At 38.0% G+C, this 16,764-nt stretch overlaps 1 protein-coding gene across 1 annotated transcript in view; it reads left to right on the top strand.

The window, feature by feature from the left end:
• Nucleotides 1-795: 795 nt before the first annotated feature.
• LOC128643933 (phosphatidylcholine transfer protein-like) overlaps nucleotides 796-16,764 on the top strand; it is a gene marked incomplete at its 3' end in the record, with an annotated part of 40,377 nt that continues 24,408 nt past the window's right edge. Inside the window, 1 exon segment of the mRNA XM_053696700.1 lies at nucleotides 796-965. Coding sequence (XP_053552675.1) covers nucleotides 837-965 — 129 coding nt within the window.

The following is a 16,764-nucleotide window of genomic DNA, read 5'->3' as shown; positions in this document are numbered from 1 at the left end:
ATGTTACGCCGTATATAGGATACCAAACCAGCGCAGAATTTGGCGTCGCCGGCTTTTGCGGGCGACGCTGCATATCGGATTGGGCCCCTAGTATCACAGGAGTTTTGCTACTCAGCCAGAAATGTAGTCCTTGTTATGCAAGTGGGCACCTTCTCTTCCGCATAAATTGACATTCAATGCACTTGTTTGTCCATTACATCCAATTTAGACAGTGTGCTGCAGAATGTATTGAATTTTAGGCAGGTATTTATGTAGGTTACCAACAGGGAATGCATTTTAGCAGTGACATGCAAGAACACAAGCTAGGGGAAGTGAATCCAAAAGATATTCAGCATCACATTAGCATTGTCACTAAAAACACTTGCAACATAAATACATTACACTTCTGGTAGTCAATGGGTTATCTGTTAAAGCTTGACTACATGATTGTGTCACCAACTGTTTGCTGCCTGCTTCATGCTCAATCCGTGTACAATTAATATTCTGTTTAAACATAAAACAGCTAAGTATACAATTATATAGACAAATAAATATATAATGTTTTCAGTAACATTTGCTTTTGTGTAAATTAATACGCCAATTTAACCTATAAATTAATAAAAAAGTAACCGGATGAAAAATCTGATTAAAGTAATTGGTTCCTAGTTAAAACAAGTATTAACCTGCAACATCATACACAACAACTATTTCACTCATCACTGCACCAAACACGGAAGTAAACCTTGTCTGCGATTGGCTTGCTGATAGTTCGGAAAGCGCTGATTGGATAACGCGCGTTCTATCGGTGACGTTTACAGTGTCCTGTCAGCAGTTGCTCTTTGGGTTAACCTGTGGTTATGGAGCTGCGCTTTTCTGATGACCAATTTCAGGGGGCCTGGAGTGAATTGGACGAACCGGTGTTACCGGAACCATGGCAGTTATTCACTGAAACGATGGGGATAAAGATTTACCGGCTATACGATGAGGTACATACTTTACCCAGTTTACGCTTTAACAGTTCATTGATAAAAATAAATAAATAATTATAAACAGTCTCATAAAATACAGAAGTCATCTGCAGTATGTTACAGTGACAGTTACAAACAACGTGACAAATATTTAAATAAACTTTAATTCTACATATAATAATTTTGCTGATCCATTACAGCAAAATAAATGTTATGTGGATTATTTTGGTGTTTACTATTTACTATTCATATTCTAATGGAATGTAGAAATAAACCATATAATGCAAATAGGTATCTATTGCGTCAGTTAATTTATTCTTATGGACTTAAAGGGACAGTACACGGATAAAAGCTCTTCAATATATAAAGTGTAAATGAATGCACTTGCTACAAGATAAATTTACACCCCCCCCAAAAAAACAAAAAACAAACAAAACAAAAACAAAACTCCCACTGCTAATATTTAGGGAAAAAAGAGTGGCAGGGGTGTATGGCCAGTGATACATTTATTACTTGTAATAAGTATTTTAATAACTTATTATGAACACACTTTGCACATCACAGGTTTTTCCATTGAGCATTTACTGTCCCTTTAATTCTATAGATGATACAAATTTATTTGAGATTATAGTTTATTATCATTCATTTTAACCACCTGAACATTATTTTTAAAGTGTTATAGAGTCCATTTTAGCTGCTAAGGTATAAACTTTATGTAAATACTTTAGGCTAGATTATGAGTGGAGCGCAAACATTTGCACGCAAGCAATATCAGGTTTTCGTCTTCGCGTGCAGGTTAAATTGTGCTGGTATTACAAGTTGAAAGTAAACGCGATCGCTTGAGTGCAATACAAGTTAGCACGTCCTCAGAGCTGTGGTTAACTGTTTTGCAAAACAAAAAAGTCTCACAAAACAAATCAACAATACATTATAAAGTAAGTTACACTCATAATAAAATTATCTAATAAATTTGTTTTCTAAAAAAATATTGCATAAAAAAGTTATAAAGGCTCAAACATTATATGAAATCTCAGGTGTTAGAAAAAAAAAGGCAGCCAAAGGACTTTAACATTGAGATACATACATATACATATCTAAAGATGTATATGTATGCATAAATGTTGATGTATATGTATGTATATATAGATGTCTACATCTATACATATGTATTTATATGTGTATCTACACATAAACACATAAATACATATGTATACATATATGCGCATTGGAGCCCTTTGCAGTTAAGTAGATGAAAGCATGTAAAATTATATTTATGCAATATTCATTTTTAATAAAGTGTTATGCTGTGTATTTACTGTAAATATTCCATATTTCTATGTTCTGGTATTCAAATTAGCGCTCAGTGCGGTCCCAGCGTTCAGCTCACATTCAGTGCCACACTATAACTAAAGAGCTTTATTAGCGGTATATAGTGATTCAGTTATTACTGAGCGCTAATTTGAATACCAGCTTCAATTTACACACGAGCACAAACAGATACTGAGTCTGCTTGTGAACTCCTAACAATATCGCTACTATCTAATAACTTGGCTGCTACTTTTATAGATATAGGTGCATGGGACACTGTTACTAGATTACCTGTAACATAAGCACAGCAATTATATTTAGTTGAACAAAGATTATAATATATCTATTACGATAATTACAAACCAACACATACTGGTACATTATTATGGTTTATAAGATCTAACTATACCAGTAGAATTTAAAGCTACATGCTGGAGATTATTTTACTTGGTTTATTCTCATAAACCTACTCTCTTGTGGTCTGTAATTAATCCATTATAATTGATGTCTTCAGCGCAAATATCTTACATATACTACTGTGCAGCAAACTTGTAATAATTATTGTAGCACATAATATTAAGTATCCACACAACTGTATTTTACTGGGTAAACGATATGTTACATATGAATTACCTATTTAACTTATAACAAGTTATCCCAGACAGATATACTTAGGCTTGTCAGAAGAATTTCTCTAAAACAAGAAACAATAACTGATACTATTACACTCAAGTCACATTCAAATCTAAATTAGGGATCAGAATAAGATCTTTAAAACAAGATACAAGAGCTGATACTATTATACTCAGGTTACATTTGAATCCATACTATGGATCAAGTATAAAAACAATCACAAGGTGATATATGTAATTTGGATGATCTGAAATCTTCAACATCCAATATCAATCCAAGTATAACACAAAGACGATACTACATGTATTAATAAAGTGAAACCATAATATTACAAGTATTATTTCTCCACTGTATACTGTGTATTATCACTTTCATATCTAACTCAAAGTATAATATTATATTTGATATCAAGATTGCTGACCTACCATTTATGATTAACTCTAGCCTTATTAATATAAGGTTGACAATATTGTCCACCAAGTCCAAATACATGGGATTCTTTGTTACTCCAGTAATACATTTGGTTGATACATAGATATCCATAGCTGGATACTGAGACACAAATCCTCTTTATTAACCATTTAATTTGGCAAGAGGAGGTTCCCATTGTGGTCTGAGAGGCAGTATCCCGCCTATACATTTTCCTACAATTATTTTTGACATATCAAAGGCTTATTCAAAATCAAGGAAAAGGCCTACAGTTCTTTGGTTGTTTTTAATTTGAGATTGCTATTTTAAATTATTGTAATAAAAGTTATATTTTATCATTCCCGATTTCTCCACTCAAAGTCCAGGCACAGAGTGCTATACGTGCAGTCTTTTGTGAGGCTTTTCCTCTAATTTTGTCCAGTATATTACATACTGCACAGCACCACCTTTTTGTCTTAATAATTATTCACAACATAAACACGGTTCTATGTCAGCTTATATATAAAAATAGAAAAGGTTGCCGAAGTGGTGCCACTGTATTCGTGTTGTGGTCAATAAATAGAAATATGTATTTATAAATAAATAGATCATATTCTGCTATGTGCGGAACATTGGAATGTGAAATATTCATATTTTCACGTCGGGTTAGCCCACATAAGAATATGCCATGGGGTTTGCGTGCGAGTTGGGTGTTAGTTTTCCCCCCAACTTCTATAGGGGAATAGGTTAGGCTTTTTGCGCGTGTCGAGTTAGCATGAGAGCGATAACTTTTTACTTTTAACTGATAAAATAGAGCGCCACCCGACGCTCACAAAAAGTTTACTTCAAGCGCAATTAGCACTCTAGCGAAAGCGTTCAATAGCGATTCACTCGTAATCTGGCCCTGAAAGGGGTAAAAATACTTTCATCACACAATTTAAAGGGACATTAAACATTGAAAACAAGAACCCCTTTTGTTTAATAAACCCTGTATCAGTATGTATGAGAGATAAGGTTTTTTTTATACAACAAGTGTGCGAAAGGGACATGATGGTGATGGTGATTCAGATACAGTGTGCAATTTTAAACAACTTTCAAATTTACTTCTATTATCAAATTTGTTTTGTTCTTTTGGCTTCCTTTGTTGGAAACCATACCTAGGTAGGTTCAGGAGCTGCTGATTGGTGGCTGCCTCATGTTATTGGCTGACCCAAGTGCCTTGCTGTTTCTTTGACAAAGGATACTCACGGAATGAAGCAAATTAGAATTCTCAATCTGAATCGTGAAAGAAACATTTTGGGTTTCATGTTCCTTTAAAGGGAAAGTAAAGTCAAAATTAAACTTGATTAATGATTTAGATAGAACACAAAATTTTAAACAACTTTCCAATTTAATTATATTATATAATTGTCTTTCTTCTCTCAGTAATCTTTGTTGAAGAGTAGGCTCAGGAGTAGCAAGGCACTACTGGGAGCTATCTGAACACATCTGTTGAGCCAATGACAAGAGGCATATGGGTGCAGCAACCAATCATCAGCTAACTCATAGCAGTGCATTACTGCTCCTGAGCCTACCTAGGTATGCTCTCCAACAAAGGATACCAGGTGGCCTTTTAAAGTGTCCATGTGGGGACAGTGTAATACTTAAAGGGACACTGAACCCAAATTTTTTATTTTGTGATTCAGATAGAGCATGAAATTGTAAGCAACTTTCTAATTTACTCCTATTATCAAATTTTCATCATTTACTTCGTATTTTTATTTGAAATGCAAGAATGTAAGTTCCGATGCCGGCCGATTTTTGGTGAACAACCTGGGTTGTCTTTGCTGATTGGTGGATAAATTCATCCATCAATAAGAAAGTTCTGTCCAGGGTTCAGAACCAAATAACAGCATGGGTGCCTTCTTTTTCAAATAAAGATAGCAAGAGAACGAAGACAATAATAGGAGTAAATTAGAAAGTTGCTTAAAATTGCATGCTCTATCTGTATCCCGAAAGAAAAAAATTGGGTTCAGTGTCCCTTTAAGCTATTCAAAGTACTAAAAATGTATGTTTACACATAAATAGATTTAAAGATAATTTATGCAACAGACATTGTAAATATTAGCACATTTTAGCTTAATATTGGCATACATTTTAGCTGGGTTGTCGGTAAACATGTTTGGGTGGTGTGCCTGGGGAGAACACTGGATACTAAGAAGAAACAAATTTCATAATAGAAGAATAGAAATTTGCTTAAAATTGTTTGTTCTCTCTGAATCATTAATGTTTAATTGTTATTTTACTGTTACATTAACCCCTTCACCCATTTGGACATATACATACATACATACACAGACATATATATATATATATATATATATATATATATATATATATATATATATATATACGTTGTGCGGTACTTTGGCAATCGTACCGCACAACATATATGTTATGTTACAGCCGAGAGCTGGAGTTCCTGAGCTCCAGGGATCTGCCTGCATATGGAGTGTGATTGGTGCTCCAGTTCCATATGAGGGCAGATGCCAGATAGTTACACACAGTTATACTGTCTGTGTCACTGTGTGCACCGATCACCTGCTGGTGCAATGGGAGGGAATCCGTGAGGCGGGTGGGTGGCCAAACGATGGAGGAAGGGGGAGGGCCCTACACTGCAGAAAATAAAAATAAAGTGAGAGGGAGGGAAGGGGCGCTTCGCTACAAAAAAAAGGTGTGGTGGGGGTCCCTAACTTGGGATTGCGGGAAGGGGGACCACTACACCATAGAAAAAAATAAAATTACATAAAAAAGTGTTTTATAGGTACTGGCAGACAGCTGCCAGAACATAAGATGGCAAAACTAGTTAGAGGGGGGAAGGTTAGAGAGCTGTTTGGGAGGGATCAGGGAGGTTGGAGGTTTTTAGGGGATCCTACACTGTGGAACATACTAAAACATATTAAAAAATATTTAATTAAAAAAATGCCTTTAATTTTCACATTGGCAGAAAGTTTGCCTTTACCTAAGATAGGAGTGACCAGTGAGGGGTGAGGGAGGGAAGAGAGATGTTTGGGAGAGGTTAGGTAGAGATCAGGGGGTGGGGAAGTGTCAGGCGGGAGGGTAATCTCTAGACTAAAGCTAACATTAACCTTACAAGCTACCTAATTAACTCCTTCACTGCCGCAAATAATAGAAGTGTCGTGTGCAGCTGCAATTAGCGGCCTTCTAATTACCAAAAACCAAAGCTAGATATGTCTGCTATTTCTAAACAAAGGGGATCCCAGAGAAACTTTTACAACCATTTGTGCCATGATTGTACAAGCAGTACTAAAAGGCAGCAGCACTTGTCCCAATAAATCAAATACATTTATTTAGGGGTACAGAGAAAAATAAAAACGTTTCCGGATTCAACCCTTAATCTTGTCACTGCTGCCGTTTTGTACTTTTTGGATTTCTTGGAGTGTCTCCCTCTTGGCAGCTTGCACGGTCTGGTCTGCTAATGTGCAGAACTGAGCTGTTGGATTTATGATTGTACAAGCGGTATGTAAATAATTTCAGTGAGAAACCTAAAGTTTGTGAAAAAGGTAACAATTTTTTTTATTTGATTGCATTTGGTGTTGAAATGGTGGCATGAAATATACCAAGAGGGGCTTAGATAAATACCCTGGGTTGTCTACTTAAAAATATATATATAGTTTTGACAGGTAAATAAAGATAAAACCAAGCATCTATTTCTGTTTAAATGGAGTGATAGTAAAAATGTAAAAAATTCTCAGATATTTTGGGCAAGTTCTTTTATAAAAATTCCGGTAGTGAAGTGGTTAAATACCACTTGATAGTGGCCCAAATAACACAAAGAGTACAAGTACCACATGCTGAGGAACCTTTTCATATAGGACACATAGGAATATGTTTGTGCTTGCAGGGCCAATGAACAGGTATTACAATTATTTTAAAGAAAGAGAAATATAAATTAGCAATTTTTAGCAAGAAAAGTAACAAAACACACATATACAGGTGGCCCTCGTTTTACAACGGTTCAATTTACACCGTTTCAGAATAACAACCTTTTTTTCCAGTCATGTGACTGCTATTGAAAAGCATTGAGAAGCAGTCCATTTATTAAAATAGCCAGTAGGTGGAGCTGTCCGCTTGTGTTGCAGCAAAGCTATGCAAGCTGAAATTAATCAGTTTAACCAGACCTGAGCTATTGAGCAGATTTCAAAGGAACAAGATCTTCCTGTCTATAAATCAGCCCAGATTGGAATGCATAGAAAGAACTGTTTGCAGAAAAATGCAAGTGAAGTCTGTGTTGTGTGATTATTTTATTAGGTTTATAATGCTGTTTAGCATTTAAAGTCTTCATTTCAAAGCTTTAAAAATAATGTATTAGGTGTCACTTATGAGAATTTTGAGAGGGGCCTGGAACCTAACTCCCTCACTTCCCATTGACTTACATTATAAACTGGGTTTCAATTTACAACGGTTTCGATTTACAACCATTCCTTCTGGAACCTAACCCCGGCGTAAACTGAGGGCTACCTGTACTCAAAGACCCTCAAACATACATTTGATTGTTACTATGAAACCATTTCTAGATAAAAGTATCATTCTATGAGTTGCAATTAGATAAAGTGGAGGAGTAGTTGGGGATGGGTAGATATATAGCAAAGCAATGTCTGCGTTGGGATTCCTTAATTTAGTAGACTGAGATCCAGATTCACATTTCTAGTCTAATTAGTAAAATGTTAAAGGGATATGAAACAATACTGCTTTATAAAAACACATATGTTAAATCAAAGTAAACATAAAACGAAACAGATTGTGTAAAAACAGCAAACAACTTACTTGAACTTCTTGCAAAATAAGCGCTTAGAATTTCTCATTGTAGCCACTGCCCTCAGGAATAGGAGATAAGACATTTTTTGAACGTAAGTTGTGTTGTGCCTCTTCTGAGCATGAGCAAAACCAATTTACTGTATCGCTAGCATTATCAGAATAGTAAACCAGCTCAAGTTACTCTAGAAGATTAATGACATCAAGGTAGACAAGCCTTCCTGTAGAGACCCCAGCCTCCTTGAAGGGCTGTGACAGGGAGTAATGGACACTGCACAAATGAAAGTTAAAAATAGGAAAAAAGCTAAAATCCTTTTAAATTGAAGAAAAATACATATTGCAATGGGTTCTATTACATATAACCAACTGCTTAATGCTTTTTTATTACAAAAAGGAAACAGACTGTTTAATATCCCTTTAATTACGTTAGAAAAAAGTTCCTAACATCACATCAATGTTTCTTGTCTTGTCCTAACAAAACATTGCATTTAAAAAAAGCCACTTAGGGAAAACAAATTTCGTTGAGCTTGATGAGGACATAATCATCTGGAGAGAGATATTAATAATTTATCTGGTCAATGACCCCTTGAATGGGTTTTAGTTCAGAGGAAAAGGCGGCTTTGTGAGACAATGGACTGATCATTTGAAAGAATATGCATCTTTCACTCAATAGCCTTGTAGCATGATGCTATAGTCAAATATCAAATGGTAACACCAAAATATCAAATGTGAACATTCAAATTTTCTATTCCCATGTTCCCATAGACTATTGATTCCCATAGACTTATCTTTCAGGTTCATCAGAGTCATCATTCAATTGCTGAGCTATGAATATTGAAATGTTACATTCGATAAAAGGGAAGAATTAATTTATTTTTAAATAGAACAAAAGAACACAGGCAATAGTTATTTTTAACAAATATGCAAAATATTTGCATATCTCTAGCCCCAAGCACCATAACAAATTTACTATGGGGCCTATCTATCAAGCTCCGAATAGAGCTTGATGTTCCACCGTGTTTCTGGCGAGCCTGCAAGCTCACCAGAAACAGCAGTTATGAAGCAGCGGTCACAAAGACCGCTGCTCCATAACCTGTCCGCCTGCTCTGAGCAGGCGGACAGACATCGCCGGAAATCAACCCGATCGAGTACGATCGGGTTGATTGATACCCCCCTGCTGGCGGCCGATTGGCCGCGAGTTTGCAGGGGGCGGCGTTGCACCAGCAGCTCTTGTGAGCTGCTGGTGCAATGCTGAATACGGCGAGCGTATTGCTCGCCGTATTCAGCGAGGTCTGGCGGACCTGATCCGCACTGTCGGATCAGGTCCGCCAGACCTTGATAAATAGGGGCCTATGTCTCCTTATACACTTTTTATTTTTTATTTTTTTTAAACCAAATTTCACTGTTACTCATTTAAACAGACATATTTCCCGTAACACATTAACTAATGGTGAATTTGGCCCTTATCACTGGGATACATTTTACCTGGCATGTTTTACTGAGCACGCATCTGATACACATCTCCCAGTAATACACTTTACTTGACACATTTCATCTTCATATTCGTTTTCACATATTATTAGTACTCATTTTAGCTGACACATTTCAGCCACACAGTATCTTTCACATATTACGGTTAACCACTTTACTTGTCAGATATACCCATAAAACGTGTATTTGTTTTCTGATGGATTAAAACAATTCCTCTTTACCAAAAAACACACTAACCAAATGCATGTGAGAAAACGTGAAGGTTATTCTTTGTCTTTTTTTGCAGATGGGGAAGACTTTGGCCTCTAGTTATCAAGGTCTGTCGGACCTGATCCGCACTGCCAGACCTCGCTGAATACGGAGAGCAATATGCTCGCCGTATTCAGCATTGCACCAGCAGCTCACAAGAGCTGCAGGTGCAACGCCGCCCCCCTGCAGACTCGCGGCCAATCGGCCGCCAGCAGGGGGGTGTCAATCAACCCGATCGTACTCGATCGGGTTGATTTCCGGCGATGTCTGTCCGCCTGCTCAGAGCAGGCGGACAGGTTATGGAGCAGCGGTCTTTGTGACTGCTGCTTCATAACTGCTGTTTCTGGCTAGTCTGCAGGCTCGCCAGAAACACGGGGCATCAAGCTCCATTCGGAGCTTGATACATATGCCCCTTTGTATTTCAGGTTTACAGATGAATGTGAAAGGGGTCTATTTAACAAGGGTCGAATGGCCCCTGTTCCCCTTGTTTCCGCGCGAGCCTTCAGGCTCACCGGAAACAGGAGTTAAGAAGCAGCGGTCTTAAGACCACTGCTCCTTAACTCATGCACTGCCAAGAACTGCTGGTGCAATGATAAATGCCAACAGCGTATGCTGTCGGCATTTATCGATGTGCGGCGGACATTGTTCGCCATAGCGTATCATGTTCGTCCACACAATGATAAATGGACCCCAAAGAGTAGAATTATATGAAATCCTACATTTACTTGTAAGGCTCATAATTTTTTTTTTTTGAAGAAAGCTGTGTCCTGCTGATTTAATACAGCTGCTTATCTGCCATAAGACGGATTATCTCCCACTAATATCCCTTGTCTAATTGGAATGATCTGCTTGACTGTATCAAGCATGCAGGTTACAAGAGGCAGCACAGCTATTGTACGCTTCTTTGGTTGTTTTTAGTATCCCTTTAAATAAACTTGTGTATAAAAATTGTGCTTTGTCCCACTCTCCCTTTAGAAGCCAGAAAGCAATCTGTAAGCTAGGTTTTTAAAAAGCTGCAAATTGCCTAAGCCAGCTATTTAGTTTACGAGGCTCTAGCGGCAAACCCAATGCATTATCTGATTGTTTGTGCATCCGGTGACCTGACGGAGACACTGGCCAATCAGATCATGCATTAACGCCTATCTCCTATGTATGATCTGATTGGTCTGTGAGATTTGCGGAGTGCTAGTACCCGATATAGATATTTAATATTTGAGTGAATGAGGTTGCATTGTAGCATACAGAAAAGCCACACTAAAACCCTATCACTCCCAGGCAGCCCCCCTACACAGTACACATACATGTAACATAAATGTGAGGCATTATACACCACACATACATGTTACACGTGTGCGAGCAAATAGAGTTGCATAGTGGTGTACAACTAAGGCACAATGCAACTCCCATCACTCCAAGACAGCCCCCTTCACCATCACATGTAACATGTACACTGTGTGCAGAATTATTAGGCAAATGAGTATTTTGACCACATCATCCTCTTTATGCATGTTGTCTTACTCCAAGCTGTATAGGCTCGAAAGCCTGCTACCAATTAAGCATATTAGGTGATGTGCATCTCTGTAATGAGAAGGGGTGTGGTCTAATGACATCAACACCCTATATCAGGTGTGCATAATTATTAGGCAACTTCCTTTCCTTTGGCAAAATGGGTCAAAAGAAGGACTTGACAGGCTCAGAAAAGTCAAAAATAGTGAGATATCTTGCAGAGGGATGCAGCACTCTTAAAATTGCAAAGCTTCTGAAGCGTGATCATCGAACAATCAAGCGTTTCATTCAAAATAGTCAACAGGGTCGCAAGAAGCGTGTGGAAAACCCAAGGCGCAAAATAACTGCCCATGAACTGAGAAAAGTCAAGCGTGCAGCTGCCAAGATGCCACTTGCCACCAGTTTGGCCATATTTCAGAGCTGCAACATCACTGGAGTGCCCAAAAGCACAAGGTGTGCAATACTCAGAGACATGGCCAAGGTAAGAAAGGCTGAAAGACGACCACCATTGAACAAGACACACAAGCTGAAACGTCAAGACTGGGCCAAGAAATATCTCAAGACTGATTTTTCTAAGGTTTTATGGACTGATGAAATGAGAGTGAGTCTTGATGGGCCAGATGGATGGGCCCGTGGCTGGATTGGTAAAGGGCAGAGAGCTCCAGTCCGACTCAGACGCCAGCAAGGTGGAGGTGGAGTACTGGTTTGGGCTGGTATCATCAAAGATGAGCTTGTGGGTCCTTTTCGGGTTGAGGATGGAGTCAAGCTCAACTCCCAGTCCTACTGCCAGTTTCTGGAAGACACCTTCTTCAAGCAGTGGTACAGGAAGAAGTCTGCATCCTTCAAGAAAAACATGATTTTCATGCAGGACAATGCTCCATCACACGCGTCCAAGTACTCCACAGCGTGGCTGGCAAGAAAGGGTATAAAAGAAGAAAATCTAATGACATGGCCTCCTTGTTCACCTGATCTGAACCCCATTGAGAACCTGTGGTCCATCATCAAATGTGAGATTTACAAGGAGGGAAAACAGTACACCTCTCTGAACAGTGTCTGGGAGGCTGTGGTTGCTGCTGCACGCAATGTTGATGGTGAACAGATCAAAACACTGACAGGCTTTTGAGTGTCCTTGCAAAGAAAGGTGGCTATATTGTCACTGATTTGATTTTGTTTTGTTTTTGAATGTCAGAAATGTATATTTGTGAATGTTGAGATGTTATATTGGTTTCACTGGTAAAAATAAATAATTGAAATGGGTATATATTTGTTTTTTGTTAAGTTGCCTAATAATTATGCACAGTAATAGTCACCTGCACACACAGATATCCCCCTAAAATAGCTAAAACTAAAAACAAACTAAAAACTACTTCCAAAACTATTCAGCTTTGATATTAATGAGTTTTTTGGGTTCATTGAGAACATGGTTGTTGTTCAATAATAAAATTAATCCTCAAAAATACAACTTGCCTAATAATTCTGCACTCCCTGTATATGAGCCATTATACATTAAACATACATGTTACGTGTATGTGAGTGAATGAGGTTGCATTGTGGCATACAGATAAGCCACACTGTAACTACAATCATTTACAGGCATCCCTACTATACAGTAAACTGGATGGGACTTGCATTCCGTTCTGTATTTATGTCAGAATGTAACTCCCATCACTCACATACGTACCCTTATATATTAATTTGTCATTTTTTCTAATAAAAGCTATCAAAATTGATAAACTTAGGTTCAGGACACCTATTTTGGAAACCAAATATGCACGTAACAATTTTTTTTGTAGTCACACCACAGAAAAGGTAAACAGGGCTGAGATGTATGGGCACATATGTGGAGAGACGAAATCAGATGGCGGGAGTCAAAACAGAACCTAAATCCCCAAACAGAAGTAAAGCAATGAGGGGCGTTAATGCATGATCTGATTGGTCCGTATATCTGTGAGGTCACCTGATGCACAACTAATCGGATAATGCATTGGGTTTTCTGCTAGCGCCTCGTTTTAGTTTAAATCATTTACAGGTTAGAGAATTTACTTTTTGGCCTCTCTAGGGAGCGTGGGACAAGCACCGTTTTTTTCACAAAAGCAGGAAATGTTTAATGTCCTGTAATGCTATTTTCATTTGTCTATTAGCAATGTATTCCTTGTGTTATTGTTAAAGGGACCTAAAAATTTAAATAAAATCTGATTCAGAAAGAGCTTGCAATTTAACCTTTCATCGTTAAGAGCATGTCGTTTTAATAAACTTTCCAATTTACTTCTATAATGTCATTTGTTTTGATCTTTTGACATGCTTTGTTGAAAAGTATACCTAGGTAGTCTCAGGAGCTGCTGGTTGGTGGCTGCACATATATGCCTCATGTTATTGGCTCACCAAACACAGTCAGCTTGCTCCCAGTAGTGCATTGCTGCTTCTTCAACAAATGATTCCAAAAGAATTAAAGGATTCCAAAACTTTACTATTTTCAGCCCAACCTGACTATCGTTTTCAAACAACAAACGTTTATATAACATATCTTACCTATTTTTTCAGTAAAACGATTTTTCAGAAGACTTGAAAATTATAATTTATATTTAGAGCATGACGTCAGTACAGTCAACCCTCTAATATGGGCCGTGCACTACCAAACACAATCGCCAATCCGATTCCCATTTTATGCATATCATGCATATCATTAAGTGACTATGTCGTCACCAGACGCATGCGCTTTGTGTTCCTTGACTCGCATATCCTATCTCGTCACCAGACGCATGCGCTTATTTCTAACCCTAATGCTCGTTATTGTTAGGGAGATTCTCTCAGCGCAGCGCTCAGTTCTTACCCGATACAGAGGGTCTGCTGGTGACGTATACTATGGACTGAATATCGCACATGCGCATAGCGGCATTTTTCATCCATTTTGATAACCTGGGTTATCGGTCCGTATTTGAAGATTGAAAAATACTAGCTGGCGGTGGGTTTGGAATTTGTTACATTTTCAATCTTGATTTTATAAGAAATGGTATTAATTGTAAACACAAAGCCTATTACAAATATATGTAATCTATAATAAACTTGCAATTGAAGATTACTTTTTTTCATGGTTTAGTGTCCCTTTAAGCAAATTAGATAATATACGTAAATTGGAACCTTGTTTAAAATTGTATTCTCTATCTGAATCATTAAAGGAAAAATGTTAGGTTTCATGTCCCTTTGAGTCTGAATGACGATATGTGGTCTTCATCCACGCAATGAATTTGGCATGGGTGACCATACTGTCGCAAAGATGCAGTTACATTTTGCGCACAAAATAGTTAATGTAACTGTTTAAATATGGCTGCAGCTTCCTCTTTATCTGGGTCGGGTCATGTGACTAGTAGGCAGTAGTGTATTACGTGACACTTACCGGCTAAGGGCATTTTTGTGATTGGCTGTTATGCCTGTAAGAGGCATTGCTTCAATTGTACATGAACCTTGGGGATGTAAATCACTACAGCAGTCTCTGTACTCTATTCTTTCTGCTTCTTACCCAGACAGATAGCTAAGCATGCTAAGGGACTGTCGCTGAGCTCTGTAGCAACTCAAGGGTTGCAGGTTCGATCCCTGGCGAGGTCCACTCAGCCTTTCATCCATCCGAGGTCGATAAAATGAGCAGCACCTTGAGACCCTTACGGGTGATTAGCCACGCTTTACAATTACCCAATACATACATACCCAAACGCTTACACCCTTTATTCCTTCTACTGCAACCTGTTTGTTCTTACAGCCTCAGTACTTAAAATACTTCATATTGTAGCACTTACACCCAGTCACCCGGGAACTGCTCATTCTGCACCCAAACTCCTTAACCTGCCCCCGAACCCCTCATTATGCACCTAAACTCCTCACCGGAAACCCTGAACCCCTCATTATGCACCCAAACTTCTCACCAAAACCCTGAACCCCTCATTCTGTAACCAAAATCCCCTCAGAAACCCCCATACATTCATGACCTCTTATAATTTTTGCATTTCAAATGCTGCCACCATCTACTTCCTAAGGCAATTTTCTTGCTCCCTAACAAAGTATCACAAAGTAGATGGAGGCAGAATTTGAAATGCAAAAATTATAATGGGTCAATGAATCTATGTAGGAGAAAGGCTGTTAACTAATATATATATATATACTATTTTATTTATAAATAAATGAGTTCCACCATTAAAATAAGTGAAATTGATAACTAAGGGTCTGGGGACTTTATAGTAAGTGGGCTCTACTGAGTACCATGGTTGCAAGGGAGCTGCCAGCTGGGTCAGAAATTTCAGTATGAGATATTGGGCAGTTTTATGATAAATGAGGGGTGCAGTATTAGAGATTACAATGACTTGCTGAAGAGTATAGTGTGCTAGTGACTTCCCCAAAGTTCACACACACGCTTGAAGCAAAACCTTGTGTCACATGATACACTTCCGCCTACTAGTGACATCACCCGACTCGGATGAAGAGGAAGCTTTGGCTATAGTTAAACAGTTACATTGTGCGCATGAATTAACTATTTCATGAGTCTGATGTAACTGCTTCATTGGGACCAATTATTTTGTTCGCCTTAATGATTGTTCCGTGCGCATGAAATAGTTAAACCTTTTGATCAATATTATACACAGCGAAAGGAAAGTTTCTACTTGTATTGTTAGCAGTGACCCCGGCAGCGCTCCATAGAAGTCAAATGTGTTTAAATGTAAACTGTAACTAATGCAACATCATCAGTTGCTGTGTTCATTGGCTAATTGGTTCAAGGGCTTTATATACCTAGCAGCCAATAAGAATTGTTTGTCTGCCAGTAAGCACTCAGTGATACAGCTGTTTTAATTTAGTTTACCTCACATTTTGGCGGGAATGAATCATATAAAATGATTAAATATGATGCCATTGTAGCTCCTCAAATCATGTGGCCTGGCTGGCACAGTTCTTATACATCACTGCAGCATTAAAGGGTGCATGTAGCAAAAGAAAAGGCTCAAATATGTCAGAACATTTTTATTATCGCACTGTTACTCGCAAATACAGTAACTATTTGTTTAAAGGGATATAAAACCCACATTTTTTTCTTTCATGATTCAGCCACCAATCAGGAAGCACTACCCAGGTGCTGAACCAAAAATAGGCTGGCTCCTAAGCTTACATTCCTGCTTTTCAAATACAAATACCAAGAGAAAGAAGAAAAATTGATAATAGGAGTAAATTAGAAAGTTACTTAAAATTGCATGATCTATCTCTATGAAATGAAAAAATGTGGGTTTTATCAAACTTCTGCAAAGGGGTTAAACTTCTGCAAAGGGGTTAAAGACATAGTTAAGGTCAGCAATGCACTGCTGGGGAGCTAGATAAACACATCTGGTGATCCAAAGACAGGAGGCATATGTGTGTAGCAACCAATGAC

Source organism: Bombina bombina, unplaced genomic scaffold, assembly GCF_027579735.1.
Source record: "Bombina bombina isolate aBomBom1 unplaced genomic scaffold, aBomBom1.pri scaffold_763, whole genome shotgun sequence".
In the NCBI taxonomy this organism is placed as follows: Eukaryota; Metazoa; Chordata; class Amphibia; order Anura; family Bombinatoridae; genus Bombina; species Bombina bombina.
The sequence above is the reverse complement of the archived record's forward strand: the minus strand, read 5'-3'. Positions and strand labels throughout refer to the sequence as shown.